Here is a 15,785-nt window from a genome sequence, read left to right as displayed (position 1 = left end):
TCCACAGCTTCTAGTAGCTCCTTTAAATTGCTGTCTGCCTGTATAGTTTTCCCTTCTTGTCAAAATAAAACCAGGAATGCTGTCTATGTACCAAAATTTAAACCTAACCACGTTACATTTTGTTCAAGTAAATTTTAAAATGTAGCAAATGAGCCAGACAGAACTGTTAAAAACTTTCACAAACCAGTGTTCTACCAATAATTCTCATTTCATATCTTCTCCTAAGGAATTTTGAATGCACTGAATGCACTCAAAATATCAGTATTACAATCTTATTAACAGAACTTGATTAATTCTTGCAATTACCTTCAGTTCATTTGAATTACAGATGCAAGAGTTCTGGCCAAATGCTACATTCAACAAGCAAGTTGTCGAAAGATACTCAGACGGCTTTCACTGGTTACCTTCCTGTTTGCTGCCAGCATCACCAGTCCACACCTCTCCTCTCTGTGCCTTCTGAAATCATTCTTGAGTATTTTTATGTGTGTTTTTCTGCAAATACTGCTGTAATTTCTTACCAAACCCTCCTGAACTCTTAAATCATTGTAATGTTGATAAGGAAACAGTAAAGTTATGTTTAAATTGTACACTTGTCTGGTACACACACAACTATACTTACGCACAATGTATACTTAAATAGGTGTGTGTAACGAAATGTTTTCTTTTCCTTGGCCTTTCATCTGATTTCACCTGAAGATAACTCAGTCAGAGGTACCACAAAATATGTTTAGTTCCTTTTTTCCTACCTTTTTTTTCCTGCCTCTTATAACATTTTTCATAGTTTCAAAACTGGGGTCCAAGCACTCACACATGCCTTCTACTTTAATAGGACTACTCATTATAATGAAAAATGCTTCTGCAAGCAATTGTTGCACACAGAGGCCTTTCAATTTAGTTGATTTTCTGATTAACATTTCAAAATATTTTTTATCTTTAGCTTTTGACTAAAGGGACTTCAGATTTCAACACCCAAATTCATTGTGTGCCCAAACTACTGTGTTCCCTTGTCCTGTTTTGCCCAATAAATACTAGTACAGAGACTGTAGCTCACTGCATATATGCAGGAAAGAGGGCAGGGGAGCATGGGATGGATACTCTTAATATTATAACTATTCAAAGCTATTTGTAGGAAATGGACATCTAGAACAAAGGTTTATTTGTCAGTGTGCCCACAATACAGCATGATCTTGATCCCATGCCTTTGGCACAGCATGGTCACAATCACTGGTGTGTTGTGAGAGAAGACAGCCTATAACAGCAGTTAATGAAAACATTCAGGACATGGTCATGCTGTGGAAATATGTTACATATTTGCAAGCATGCAAAGTTATAAGGCTAGAAACATTTTAAATTTTTACAACTGCATCCAGCAAATTAGTGATCTTGCAATTTATTTCTTTATTTAACTTTAAAAGTAAGTACAAGCATGGACAAGAATACTGAGGAACTGAGCAATGTCAAGAATGATACGTGCTGCATTATGCCACAGAAGACATAATCTGTATATTAACTTTCATTTCTAAAAATAATATAATTTTAGAAAAAGTTCTGAAAGTTGCAATGCATTGTGTGTGATTTGGAGACTAATAAGTGTCTTAGATTTCCCACTTAATTCTAGGATTGTAAGTCGCTTCTGAATATTAAAAAAAAAGGAAAAACAAAAAGAAAAAAAAAACATCTTGAAGGAATACTGATACTGAGTCAGAGTTCATGCAAAGTAAAGATCACAATTGAGCACAGTTTCCAATTAAAAAAGTATATATCCATTTAATTTCAAGAGCATGCCATCTATATCAGTTCAGGTGAACACAAAGCTGGACATGAGACAGCAGTGCGTGCTTGCTTGCAGCCCACAAAGCCAATTGTATTCTGGATTGCAGCAAAAGAGGAGTGGCAGCAGGGAGAGCGTGGTGTTCTGCTCTTGTGAGGCTCCACCTTAAGTACTGCATCCAGGTCTGGGACTCCCAACACAACAAAGACATGCTATTGGAAGTGGTCCAGAAGAGACCATGAAGATGACCAGAGGTCTGAAGCACCCCTCCTGCAGAGACTGGACCCGGGCTTCTTCAGCTTGGAGAAGAGATGGCTGCAGGGAGACTTCACTGAGGCCTTCTAGTAGCTGAAGGGCGCTTATCAGCAGGAGAAGAAGTGACTTCTTATGTGAAATAATAATAATAGGACAATGGGAATGGCTTTAAACTAAAAGGAGTGAGACTTAGATTACATACTGGAGAAAACCCTTTACTCAGAAGGTGGTGAGGTGTTGGCACAGCTGCCAAGAGAGCCCCAACCCTAGAGGTGCTCAAGGCAAGGTTGGATGGGGCCCTAGGCAGCCTGAGCTGGTGTGGGGCAGCCCCGCCCACAGCATGGGGCTGGAACTGGATGGGCTTTAAGATCCCTCCAATCCATTCTATGATTCTGTGGTTACAAACAGAATTTTGCATTTTACCTAATCTGCAATATATACTGGATACTGTGTTCCTCACATGTTAGTGTCAGTGCTAACTTACTTGGCAAACACACCAAATGCATCTTTCTTTGAAATTCTATTTTCAAAAAAATATTATTTCAAAGGAACATCAACAGGAAACATGCTTTTGTAGCAGTAATGTAGGAACATTTTTTGTAGTCACTATTTCCTTTTGTAATTTTTCAGAACTTACAAATACTAAGAGGCTTTACTTCCAGTAACCACTTAGAACAGTTTTGAAGGAAGTCAATAAAATATTATCTAGGTAGTAATCCTGTTTGTAAAGGCCTGTTTATTATTGAAGTAATCCCCTGCAAAAACTGAACAGTATCTGTGGATGTTTTTTTTCAGTTACCACAGATATGATATATCACCTTGTTTTAGAGAAAAAAAAAAAAAAAAAAAAAAACCAGAATCATTTCAAGGGATATTACCCAAAAATAAATAAATAAATAGTAAAAAGGACTCACCAAAGGTTCAGCCATTACAACTTCAATTTTCTTTTCAGCCTGAACAGCAAATTCAGCGAAGAGGCTTTTGATGACATACTCGCCAGGTTTTACATCTGGATCAATAGTAATGTTAGACATGATGATGCCTCTCTTTTCCCAAGTGGAAGCAACACTTGGAGAAACTCTGCGTTTATTTACTCTGCTGGGTGGCGTGGAGGCTATTAAAAAAAGAAAAAAAAAAGTGAGCTATAAAGCAGAACTTCTAAATAATGACACTTTTCGATACTTTCTCATCCACCACATAAATGTATCCACACAGTACATTCTGTATCCCAGAAGGAAACATCCAGAAGTCTTTTTCAACTGTTATTTTGCATTTGACAGGAAATTCCAATCTAAGGTTAGATAATGGAGTACAGCATAAACTCTTATTACTGATAAAATGCAAAATTACCTCAAGGTGTGTGAACAGCCTCATTCTGAACATAACTGGTTGATGACCATGATAAAATACACAGACTTTAATACACAACGTCTTCAGTTCAAGTATGGCTAAAAATCAAAAGTTCAATTTTTAGGACCACCTCCCTGCATTGTGAGATGCATCTTCTAGAGGTGATGTTTATGAACCATCCAAGTTCAAGGTTCTACTTGGTCTACAAGAAATGCCTCTCTGCAACTTCTGTCTGCAACTTGATTTTTCCAAAAAGAATGCAAGTTCCTTCCAGAGATGCCACACTCACTATTTTTCTCCACTCTTGTTGTGGTTTAACCCAGCCAGTGGCTAAACACCACAGAGTAGTTGCTCACACCCACCCCCACCAAAATGGCACAGCAGAGAGAAATGGAAAAAAGGTAAAACTTATGGATTGGGATCAAGACAGGAAAGGAATGGAAGCTGTAATAATAATAATAATATCAACAGCAATAATAGACATACAGAACAAACGACGCACAATGCAATTGCTCACCAGCTCCCTGCTGTCCGATGCTCAGCCAGGCACTGAGCAGCAGCAGCTTCCTCCCCCCAGCCAGTTTTTTCTCAGCATGACGCCAGTTGGTACAGGACATGCCTTTGGCCAGTCTGGGTCAGCTGTCCCACTGCTGTCCCCTCCCAGCCCTTTGTGCCCCCCCCAGCTCCTTGCTGGCAGAGCAGCGCAAGAAGCAGAAATAACCTTAGCTCTGTGTAAGCACTGCTCAGCAACAACTAAAACATCGGTGTGCTATCAACATTATTCTCATCCTAAATCCTAAACAGAGCGTTGTATTAGGAAAATAATTAACTCTATTTCAGCTGAAACCAGGTCATCCCTCTAACAAAAAATCTTGAAGATTTGCCCCCTGCCAGCCACATTAAATAACTGATCAATATATTATTCTCTCTCTCTCTAACAGAGCTTTCACTCATCTACTGAAATTGTCCTAGGCTAAAATTGCATAATATTTATCCACTTTAAATTTCACTTTTCCCCTCTAAGCACTTGAAAGCATTTCTTTGCTATTACTCCAGCTACTGTCTGACATGACTTGCAGTATCAAAAATCAGGTATTACAACTCACTGTTCAAAGCGCTTAATACAGCCACAACAATTAGGGGAACCAATAACAATTCTCATATTGCACACACAAAATCAAAATACTTATTGGCTATTAAGTTTTTTTAAATAATAGAAATAGATACTAAGACTTCTTATGATACTGAGAATTTCCAGTGTGACCTACTGAAGGGAAGGAACCTGCTTTAGCAAAGGGGCTGGACAAGATGAGTTCCAGAGGTCCCTTTCAACACCTATGGTTCTGTGTTTCCTATTCATACTAGGATTTTCTTTTCCTATGATAGCTGTACAGGGAGTCTAGTATCAGTCTGTTTTACTTTGTTACTTATTGTGATTTGCCCAGGTAAAGCTCTGTAGGCTTTCTGTGATTAAAAAGGTGTTGAGATGCACTTTACTAATTCTTCTTAATTTTTAAAATTTTCATTTGTTTTTAATTTGTGCAAATGCAATTCCTATGTGCTAAATGTTATCCACAACTTTCACTCAACATTTCTTCATCTCATCTGTGAAAATACTGGTTATCATGGAAACCAAGTCTTAAGAGTCCTTCGCTTACAACCTTCCCAAGTTTGCCTCTAAGCCGCTCAGAATTTCTTCTGTAACTTCAGAAAATTACGTTTGACAAAATGCAGATTTCCTCAACTTCCACAGAAAGTATCCACGTATCAAATGCATTACTAAAGCTGACAACTCAGCACAAAGGGAAATGCACAAATGGTCCCAATTACCTCAATCTCTCATGAAAAAGGAAAGTTCCTCTGCTTAAGCTTGCTAGTATGTATGATCTCTGTTTTTCCTCCAAGTATTTCTAGCACAGATTTGCTGCTCAAACCATTTTTAAGAAAAGATAAGCCGTGCAGTTTGAGCAATACGTAAATTTTGCCATCTATAAACTGCCATATGTCCTCTTACAGACAGGAAGGAAATGCCAAAATCACACAGCCTTGTTGCCAGTAATCAGGGGGCACAGGGCACAGCAGGTGATGTGCCAGAACACCCAGCACACAAGCACACCTGCCACATGTCATAATGTGCTTCAGAACATCCTGTGAGACTTCAATCTAACTTTTTGGACTTGCTGACTAAAGGTACTGAAATGTATGTGCCACACAGTGCAGACAACAAGAGCGAGGAAGTGCCGCCAGGCTCCAGATCCGCAGGGTAGGAAGTCACTACAACAAAGTACACCAAGGTTTTTGGGAAGAGACCAGACACCAAAGTGCCTGCAACAAAGAAAGACAACAATCCAAAACACCTAACTTGAAAGGAAAACTCTTTTCTTATCCCACTTACCCATTAGCACAGGATTTTAAACCCTCTCAACAAAAAAGCCCATTTTGTTTCCCTACAAGCACTCTGTGCTTCCTCCAACATGCATGTTCCTGCTTTTCTTAGACCCCAATGCTACCAAAGGCAGCAAAGGAAATGAAGCAGATATGTTATGGGTCAAGAGTAAAAGTGCAAAGATGTGAGAACAGAAAAGGAGAAAAGAAGGAACGTATCCTTCCTAGCTTCAGCAGGTAACAAGCAGAAACACCAAGCTTCTGAGCTTTACAAAACAGAAAAACATTGCAATACACAGAGATTTGGAACAACTCTCATTTTAATCAAACATAAACAACAAAATTTCTTTTAAAAAGCACCTAAATTGGAAAGAGTTGCAGATTTGTAAAGACAAGTAAACCAAAAGTTTCAGGTACTAAGGTGCCTAAAAGCTAAAGCATCCAACAGATATTACATATTTCTAGGTAAGCAATTCTTTCTATCCTAAATATGAGTGTTTATAGAAAGCTAAGGCTTTGTTCTACTCAACAGTAACTTAATTGACTTCATTGTTTTAAATCACATATGGAAGCTAAAAGAAATGGGAGAACTGAATACCATCCCTTGAGCATTGCTAGCTGCATCAGCTCAGAAAGAAGTTACTGAAGCATTTGCTTTGGCTCCTTCCAGCCTTGCGTACTGGAGCATGCCACGATGCCCAAACAACCGGGCAGAGCTTGGCAGCAATCACCATCACTGCTGTCCAGCCCACGTTCCTCAACAAGAGCTGGAACTTTGTGCCTCTGCATGGAAACTGAGCGAGAGTAACATACTTCTTAACCCATAACATTCTTTGTTTTGTGTAGGCAAGTCTTAAAAGTGTATTTACAAAATACACTTCTGTATCCAGCTTTTAAAAGATGACCCTAAAAAGCCCTGCCACTAAAGAATCTGGAAAAGGCTGAGATCTGATCATCCTCACAGTACTTACTCTGAACCAAACAAAAGTCGACTAATTTTCAATAAGAGGCCACAGAAATCTCCTCCAGGTCCATCTGGCTCAAACCATGTTCAAGCAGGGACACCCAGAGCAGATGCCCAGACCCATGCACATGGGGCATTTGGAGATCTCCAAGGAGAAGACCACTCAGCTTTTGGGCAGTTTGTGCTCATTGCCTCTTGTTCTGGCACTAAGTACCACTATAAAGAGCCTGGCTCTACCCCTCTTTGTACTCTCCCTTTAGGTATCTATGGACATCAATGAGATTCCCCTGAACTCCTCTTCCCCATGCTGAGCAGGCCCAGCTTTCAGCCTCTCCCCATAGGAGCAGCTGCTGCAAGCCCTGCATCATCTTGATAGCCCTCCACTGAACTCTTCCCAGTATGTCCCAGTCTCTAAGGTCTTATCTCACTGATCTTAACACACATTAATTTTCAAAGATACAAACCATCTCACACTCAGGATGAGGTCCCAAGACTATTTACGGTTGATCTAAAACCAGATGTCAGACGAGCAAAGCCACAAATACCTGGAGTATTGCTAACATGCACAAAGCTTTCAGTTGGTAATGAATCCCCACTCCCCACCAAAAAGTCAAAAATGCAATTACAAACAGTGTCATGAGAAAGCTAGAAATACAGTAGATTCCTTGAGGGGCCAGCATACTCAAATAGCTGGATAAAAGACTAGGATTTCCTTTAATCTGTGAACTTGCTGAAGACTCTTAATAACTCTTGCTCTGTATTTGACAATGGTTGTGGTTTCAACTGCTATGTAAAACTAGTAAGTAAGCTGAACATAAACAGGAAAAAAAAATACAAAGGAGGGAAAACAGGGAGGGGGTTGATCTCTGTTTAATAAAAGGTTATATATATACAGTAGTTCTGTAAAGGAAAGCCAAAATCTATTAACAGATTTCTTAACTACACAATTATCTGGTATAATTATGTTCAGTGGGATTCATGAGCTCGCAATTGATAACATTCTAAAAAGGATTTGTGTGGATTTTAAACAGCATATTTAATGGAGAAATCTCATTACAGGGTAGGATTAAATATTTTCTTTCTCCTCCTCCCTGCCACCAAAGCATTCTCTGCTGCCTGACAAAATGTAAGTTTTGAACATTGTTTTGAAGCTTAAAATTAAGGAACAGTCTGCAGCACTTCAGACAAAATCTGGAACCAAAAACCATACCATACCACTAGCAACAGTCTGATAACAAAAAACCACTTTCATAAACTGCTTGAAACACTGGGTGCTATTCACTTGAAACAATATCCTGATTGTTTGTTCCAATGTGAGCTAGTGCTACGTGGGAAATTTGGAAGCAAGTGCCCCTGAAGAGCTGTAGGAAATATCTGTTAAACAGTATTGTTTGGTTGCTAGGGACACGCCAAATTGTTTGGATAGTTTCAAGGAACACTGAAACAATACAAAGGATAATTAGACAGACAACGCACTCCTAGGTCAAAAGGCAATGCACACTGATGGGTGTTAAATTAGTAACAAAATTTCTTCATGGTAAACACAAGCATCCAGACCTATGAAAGTTTACTTAATACTGAAGTTGATATTAAAGCATGGTATTTTTATCATCCTGCTTCTCTTTGTATAGTCCAAACACATCAAGTGGCTGAAGATATAAATGGGGTCCCTTATACACCAATGAGGTTATTCTCATACTCGCACATACCAAGCAGGTACCCAAGGTAACTGATGCACACCAACCTGTGGCAGTGTGGGAGCACAACTGATTTCACAGCTAATATACAACAGTTTTTAGGCTTTATATACTTTTTTGGTACCGCTTTCCACTTAAGTTAAGTGATGATCCTTCTTATTTGCTTCAAATAGTACCAGGAGACTCACATCATCTACCTGAAATTTGCTCTTCTTGAGTTATTATTGCTGCTGAGAAAGCTGGAATGTTGGGATGGACTGAAGCAGAACTTCTACCAAGCTGTCCTCTTTTACGATGGCTGCAAGTATGTATAAAGTTATTTTTATTTATTTTAAATACAGTATGCAATTATAAAATAAGAATACTCAACACACTTTTGAGAAGGCCTCCATCATTCTCATCGAGCGGATTACAAACTTAGTTGCTACATTTAGCTCATTGCTAAGTAAACCATATACATATACAATAGTAAACCATTTTATACAGCTTACATTTCATGATTCATCATTTTATTATTATTTTCACAGCACAGACAGTATCACACCTACTTTAGGCTTCCTGTGATACTTGAACTCTTTGTCTCCTGCTCTGATAAACATGTAGACTATCTCACTCTACCTCACAGAAGTGAAATTAATATACATGGAAAAATATCTGTAACAAATATTAAGAGTGCTTCATAGCAACAACTCTTTATTCACTTAACCAGAGAAATTACTTATTTTCTAATAAGGACACTGATGCTCAATAGAGACAATCCAATCTGCCCAATAGTCACCCCAACACTTCGTGAGCAGAGTCAAAAAATTAAGTCTCCCATGTCAAAACAGCAGTCTGCTCTCTACAGCAAAGTATTAAAAAACCTTCTCTTTTTTTTTTCAATTCTCCAATTCTTTTATACCATCAAGTTTCCATTTCCTAAGTGTCCTTACTCACAGCAGCAAAAAAAATAAAAAAATCTTCCATGAACATGCTTCATTATTTCAATAAAACAAATGGCCAAACATTTTTCTGAAGACAACTAAGTTTAGCACACAGTTCTCTAATAAAAAGATGCACTTTCCAAACTTCAGCCTCTGGTCTGCAGATCAAGTATAAAGAGCCATTCTAAAACCAATCAAAACTTGCTGACAAAAGAAATACAGTACACCCTCAAAGGAGGTGCTTTTTCAGAACTCAGTAAATAAAAGGCAAAAAAAAACTGAGTTACGAGGGGACACAAAAATGAATTAGAAAGTCTGGAGTATACATTAAGTGATCTCTGTCTGTCAGCGATATATTCACTTCGGTCACGTAGATTTGCTTTCAGAGCAGCGAGGGGAGCACACAGCGGGTACCCAGCTGGTTTACCTGGGTTACACAGCGTGCGACGCTGCAGAAACAGCCACAGGTACTTCTTTGGTTTTGCCCAAACATGCGCCACTACTGCTACTGCATGGAGCCTGTTCCTAAGCTGGATATCTTGGCCCATTAGCTCCAGCTGCACTGAGCCCCGGCTGACCTCATGCACAGCCAGCACATCTGCACACGCGGTGCTGGGCGGCTCCTCGGTTCAGCAGCACCACACAGCCCAGAGCTGGCTCCAGTCGGGCACTGCAGCAGAAAGCCTCTGCATCTGTCAAGGATGAGAAATACTGTGCAGCGCAGTGTAGCGGCATCGGCTGCATTCCAGGCAGAGGGAAAGTGGCACTGAGATACCTATAGTGACCCACCGGGCATCATGCTGCATTTATCCAGTTGGCTCCATTTATTTCATCAACACTCATTTACCTGCAAAACGTTACTTGTGATAACAGATTACAGCAAAAGGAAAGAGAAGAAATTCCAGACTTGTAAAATATACATGCATACTAATTTTAATCACTTCCAGTTCTCAAGGGAACTTGGTTAGTTGAGCCATACAGCCAGTGTAATGCCTGTAAAGCCAAGCCAAATCTTTCAGCGACAGGAAGTTATACATATATTGATAACTTCCCCTCCACTTCCAAATCAGGACTTGCACTTTTACCTCTGCAGTAAAAAATATTTCCCTACTGACAATTTATCTTAGGAGCTTCAGATATCCCAGCTATCAGCTACCAGATATCAGGAAAAAAGAAACATACATCTATTTTACATCAATCAGTGGAAGATGCATTTATTTCTAGCAGTTGCTAACTAAGCATGTGACAAAAAAAAAAAAAAAGGATGTCCTGAGAAGGAATATATAGGGAAAGCTCTTTGAGTGTATTGTGGAAACTGGTACTATGACAGCTGAGTTTTCAAGTGGACTCAAAGAACACAAAATAAAAACCTCACAGCAATCTTCTCAAGTTTCACCACGTAAGCCATTTTTCTACAGAAATTTGACTCAGCTGAAAGAATAGCTGCCAATGTTGTAGCTACAGGTACTCACACAAACCTTGCTTTCTGCCTGCAGCCTCTGAAAACACCTGCAAGAAATTTTATCTTAACTTTCCCCAAAAACAAGACTCTGCTAGTAAACTGAACCAGAAATATTACTACAAGCCAACATAAGACACAGCAGAAATTCTAAGGCATAAAGTCTTTGTAAGGCAATATTTGACTTTCTGCTATCTGTGACAGATTGCAACCCCTTAGCACGTGCAAGTTGCTACTGATGATCCTCATGTTTGAAGTTCTTCACAATTAGGCAGCTTTGCTGTTCCAAAGTAGTATTTTTCTCCACTACTGTTAAGACTTGACAATTTAATTTAGAAACTGTAATTTTTAGATTTTCACTTGGCATAATGTTGTCTAGAAACCTAATGAAACAGTCTCCAAAAAGGGAGAGAGGAGAACAGAAATCAAAATATTACTTCAAATTCCAAGGTGCTGCTTTTCTTTATAAAAATAAGTTTAAATTAAGAAAAATTCTCCTACCCTTCCCACATCTGTGACCATGGTCTGAGAAGCATAAGGTCAGCCTCCTGTGGGTCAAACACACACAGATCACAGAAGCTCTCTCTCCCTTCTAAACTCATTCTCACCAACATCTTCTGGAGAGCTGTTGCTATATTCTCTGCCCCATAGCAGCTTTCTGCCCTTTCTGTACTGATTTATAGACTGCCTTTGGGGCAGCATGATGAGGAAAACAAGAAATTCTTCTTGCCTACTTTCTTTAAAGGTTGAGCAAATTCTAACCAGCAAATATTCTGTTTCCTGTACTGGACTTCATCTCTTGCAGTCTCTTACCCAACTTATTTTGAGAAGTCTCAAAGCAGAATGGTTATTTCTTTTCCAAAACTCCAGAGGATGGGAAGACAAAATAAATCACGAAGATCAAATTGGAAAAATTATTTTTAAGTACTTCTTTTCCTTAAATTTAGATACATGAGAAGAGAGAAACTGGATTACTATCTTCCCCAAGTAAATGCTGCTGATTTTGCCACCTCTTTACAAGCACTGTGCTAGTTGTTCCCCTTACCATTGCACAGAGATGAGAAGCAGCAACCCGGCTTAACCTTCTTTCTAAACCTCTCTCATTTGTGGAACGCAGCACAATTGCAAAAGACAAATTTGAGTGTTTAGCCCCAAGGAAAGCTTTCCCTCAGGTAAAAAAAACAGCACCACAATTCTTTAAATTTAGTAGCAAAGTAGCACGTTATCCTCATACAGTAAATATAGGATTGTGATTCAACAGAAAGAAGGCTCACGTGTATTGCTTACAAGCACCCAGAATCAGATGTGCAGGTATTTTCTACCTATGGAAGGTAGAAAACAAATAATTTTCTTAAGAAATATCCTGGCTGAAAAAAGAGGTCAGCTCTGCCATGAGGACGGTTCCTGGACCTCTAGGGCAGCCAGTAAGGAGTGGAGCAACAGCTGTTGCCAGGCTTTCGAAGTCCACCCACCCAGAACATCAGACTGCTGCAAAGGCTGCTACAAGTTGCGGTCTCAAAGACCCCCGCTGCAACTCAGCTGACCTCCCACACTACACAGTTCTAATCAGCAGGAGATGGCACGGGAGAATGTGAGGCCTATGATACCAGTAGCTATCTCTGGAAGGAAGAAACTGAAAATCTAACAAACCCAGAAAAATATCACTAGAATGTCCATCAAACCAATTTTACCATATTTACACTTTTTAAAATCACAAGAGCTAGAGCCTAGACAGGAAATACTTGGGGAGATTGCTACAAGCACACGCACAAAGAATTACAAGTCACTATGCCAATCATTTTACAGAGCCTTCTATGGCAGGCCATGTATGCAAGCCAGTTTGGACAGGAAAAAAAAAGAAGATATTTGTGGGTAAGTTGGATAGCATAGGGTGCCAAAAGACCAAACCATACACACACAGTTTGAAAACAACATGACAAAGCACAAAGATTTGTCCAGAGGAAAAGGAAATTGATTTAAACTAAGTTGTCTCAAGTCTTGCCCAGTCATTCTTGATTACAGCATGACATCAGGAAATTCTGACCATTAAAGTGTCAGAGAACTAAAATTGCAGTTTATATAATCTCTTTTCTAGAAGAAAAGAAACCTGTTCTGTTCTGCCAGAACAGAAGCCCTCTTCAGATAAACCACTTCCATTAAAGAAAAAGCATTTCGAATTTCACAGAAACCTTCACATCAAGGCATCAAAATTATTTCATCTTATACTTCAAAACCGCCAATATATTTAACAAGCTTTGTTAAGAAAGTTGTTTTCATGTAAGATCAGCTTAAAAAATATATAAAGCATAGGATAGTTTGTCTTTTCTCTTTCATCTGCCCCTCGTCTAGAACAAGACCATCACCTATGGAGGTAGCACAGTGGCAGCAATGCAAGTTGCACTGGCAATGCACTCGCTCTGTGTCAAGAACATATCCTAATATCTCAGTTTCCTTCAAAATATTAAACTGTAAGAACTGGGCACGTATAACTGACCAAGTTCTACTTAGTTACAAATTTTGTATTCTCTCGAAACAGTAACAAAGTAAGAATTAAAAAAAAAAAAAAAAAAAAAAGAACTTTTTTTATATACTTGTTCCTATATCTGAATACTGGGCTGCTACAGTGTAAGTCACTTCCAGTAACAATGCAAAGCAGTGATTCTATTCCCACGTGATTAAACTGCAGAATTGCTTAAGGCATTTAAAAGAGCTGTATCTCATGTTTATGTCTTTTTAAAAATCATTACTGCAACAGCAGTAATGATTACAATTTTCCTTTAAATAAGGAAAGCAGGGACAGAATGGCGTAACTTTGGCTTGTTACCTTGGTTCTTCTAATCCTCCTGCCCTCAGGAAAACGTAAACTGAGCTCCCAAGAGCTCTGAGCTAGCAGTACTCCCTAACTTTCAAAGGGAACTATTAGCACAGGTTCATTGCTATACCAGTTGCGGTTTTAGGGCTTTTAGACAGCACTACGAATACACTTAACAGCAGAGGCCATAGCCTGTGAAAGCCCTGCAGACATGTCCTTATTCCCTTCGTTCTAACTCTTGGAGTCAAGAACACAATTAAGAAGGAGGTCAGCTCAGGTAGCAAGCTATCTGGCATTGATTCCAACTATTCACACCATCAAATTCTTCTCTACAAACACAAGCTAAAAGAACTTTCTCAATGATGTAAAAGCTGAATATTTTGATATTATCCCATAGTTCATTGTTATGGTTGCAGCATTTAACCAAACCACCAATAAGAATCCAAAAATTAAATACCCACTTGAACCTAACATGCATGCATAATCCTACAGCTTCTATCAGTGCTCTCTTCTATCAGTGCATTTTGCCACTTGCAGACTCTTTCCTCTTTCAAATAAAGTTTCCAGAAGCAGATTCCTACAGAGTAAATGTAAGCTTCTCAGTGTTGGTTTGGTTTCTTCTAGTTCTGTTTGAGCGTCACAGAAGGAGGGTCAGCTTCTAACATCTCAAGAGAGAGGGAAGTTTGCAAGTGAACTTACACACACTGCCTTTCTCACCCACACCTTTTCCACTCACTACAGTAAGTACGTTCAGCCTGTAGGGGTGCACAGAATGAAACACTTGCTGCTAACAGAGAAATCTGGTTCTTCCTTTGCAGGTTTTCACACTGAAGGCTGTATCAGGCTGGAAACATATTGATGCTGTGATCACTGGAGAAGCTCCCTCTAAATTCTGAGCTAAGTCAGATCTGACATTGGCCAAATAAAACCCAAAAATATGCCATCAGTGCTTGGATAAATGATGTTAAATTAAAAAGCATACAAGAGGCGAAGGCAGCAGTGGGAAGATAAACTAGTCAGGACAGAAAAGGAAAAAGAGAAGGAAAGAGAATTCCAGATTTCCATATACATTTTCCATATGTTCTATAAGTTAAGAAAACACACATTTCCATAGCAATGACAAGATTGAATTTATTCTAAATATCTACTTTATGTTTATTGTATGCTCACTACATGAGAAGGAGGGAAAGTACAAACTAAACTCTACATGTAAAGCTTTAAGTAGTAGTACCTAAAAAAGGAAGTGGTGGACAAGCACTGATGGAATACAAACACACTGATATATATGGCTGCACAGACAGCTTATTTCTAACAATCATCCCCACACACATATCCTTGATGAAGTTTTGTTTCCTTTTGACATACAAATACATATACTACAAAGAAAAAAAAATTAAAGAAAAGCCACAAGCAACAAAGTCAATGTTACCATAAGCTTGCCTGCACTAAAAGGTGAAGAGAAAAAATATGCCCTTTTTCAGTTTTTGTAATTCTTTCACTTCTCTCAGGAAAACCAGAATTCCCCATCCTCCTTCTGCAGGATTAAAGATATTAAATAAACAAACAAACAAACCACACTCTATGAACCCAATCTACAAGCGGATACTAAAAAAATCCTATTGATCCATTGCACTGAGACAAAACAGTGACAAAATGCTTGACAAATTGTGTTTGGTCTGATTTCAGGGCAGCAGCAGAAGCCAGCAGCTCTTGCAAGGATTTTCCTGGCCAAGGTAATTGGTTTTATATTCCTCTTCCTCCTCCTCCTCGTTCCCTGCTTGTGAGAAAAGAGCAACTGCAGCCTCTTGTAGAAAAAGACTTTTCCTCATTATCCTCAATTAATCTCATTAATGTCAACCTGATACCTTTCCTGAGTTAATGCTACAAGTAATTAATATTAGCAGCTTTGTTGTAAAAAGTGATTTGGGAAAAAGACTCTGGAGCATCAGTTGTAAAGTAGCCAATAACTTCATATCAGGTATTATACAATTTCTTTTTAATCTATAAAGAAACTAAATGATCTTCTTTTCAATGCTCCATGTAAGTATGTTATATATAAGATGAAAACTATTTCTACAAAGCTTGAAGACACATTACGTTGGCCTTGTTCATTTAAAGAACATTTTCCCATTTTTTATAGTAACTGCCTAGTGAAGCAACCAGAAACAT

The 15,785-nt window shown here is 38.8% G+C and overlaps 1 protein-coding gene across 1 annotated transcript in view; it reads right to left on the bottom strand.

The window, feature by feature from the left end:
* The window catches only part of FRYL (FRY like transcription coactivator), a gene marked incomplete at both ends in the record, with an annotated part of 87,236 nt that extends 84,176 nt beyond the window's left edge, over positions 1–3,060 (bottom strand). The window contains one exon of the mRNA XM_079534389.1: positions 2,941–3,060. Within this exon, the coding sequence (XP_079390515.1) occupies positions 2,941–3,060 (120 nt within the window). The remainder of the gene's footprint in view (positions 1–2,940) is intronic.
* Positions 3,061–15,785: the final 12,725 nt, after the last annotated feature.

The sequence above is a fragment of the Tetrao urogallus genome, assembly GCF_951394365.1.
Source record: "Tetrao urogallus genome assembly, chromosome: 4".
In the NCBI taxonomy this organism is placed as follows: Eukaryota; Metazoa; Chordata; class Aves; order Galliformes; family Phasianidae; genus Tetrao; species Tetrao urogallus.
Note: the sequence above shows the minus strand (reverse complement) of the source record. Positions and strands in the feature narration are given on the sequence as shown.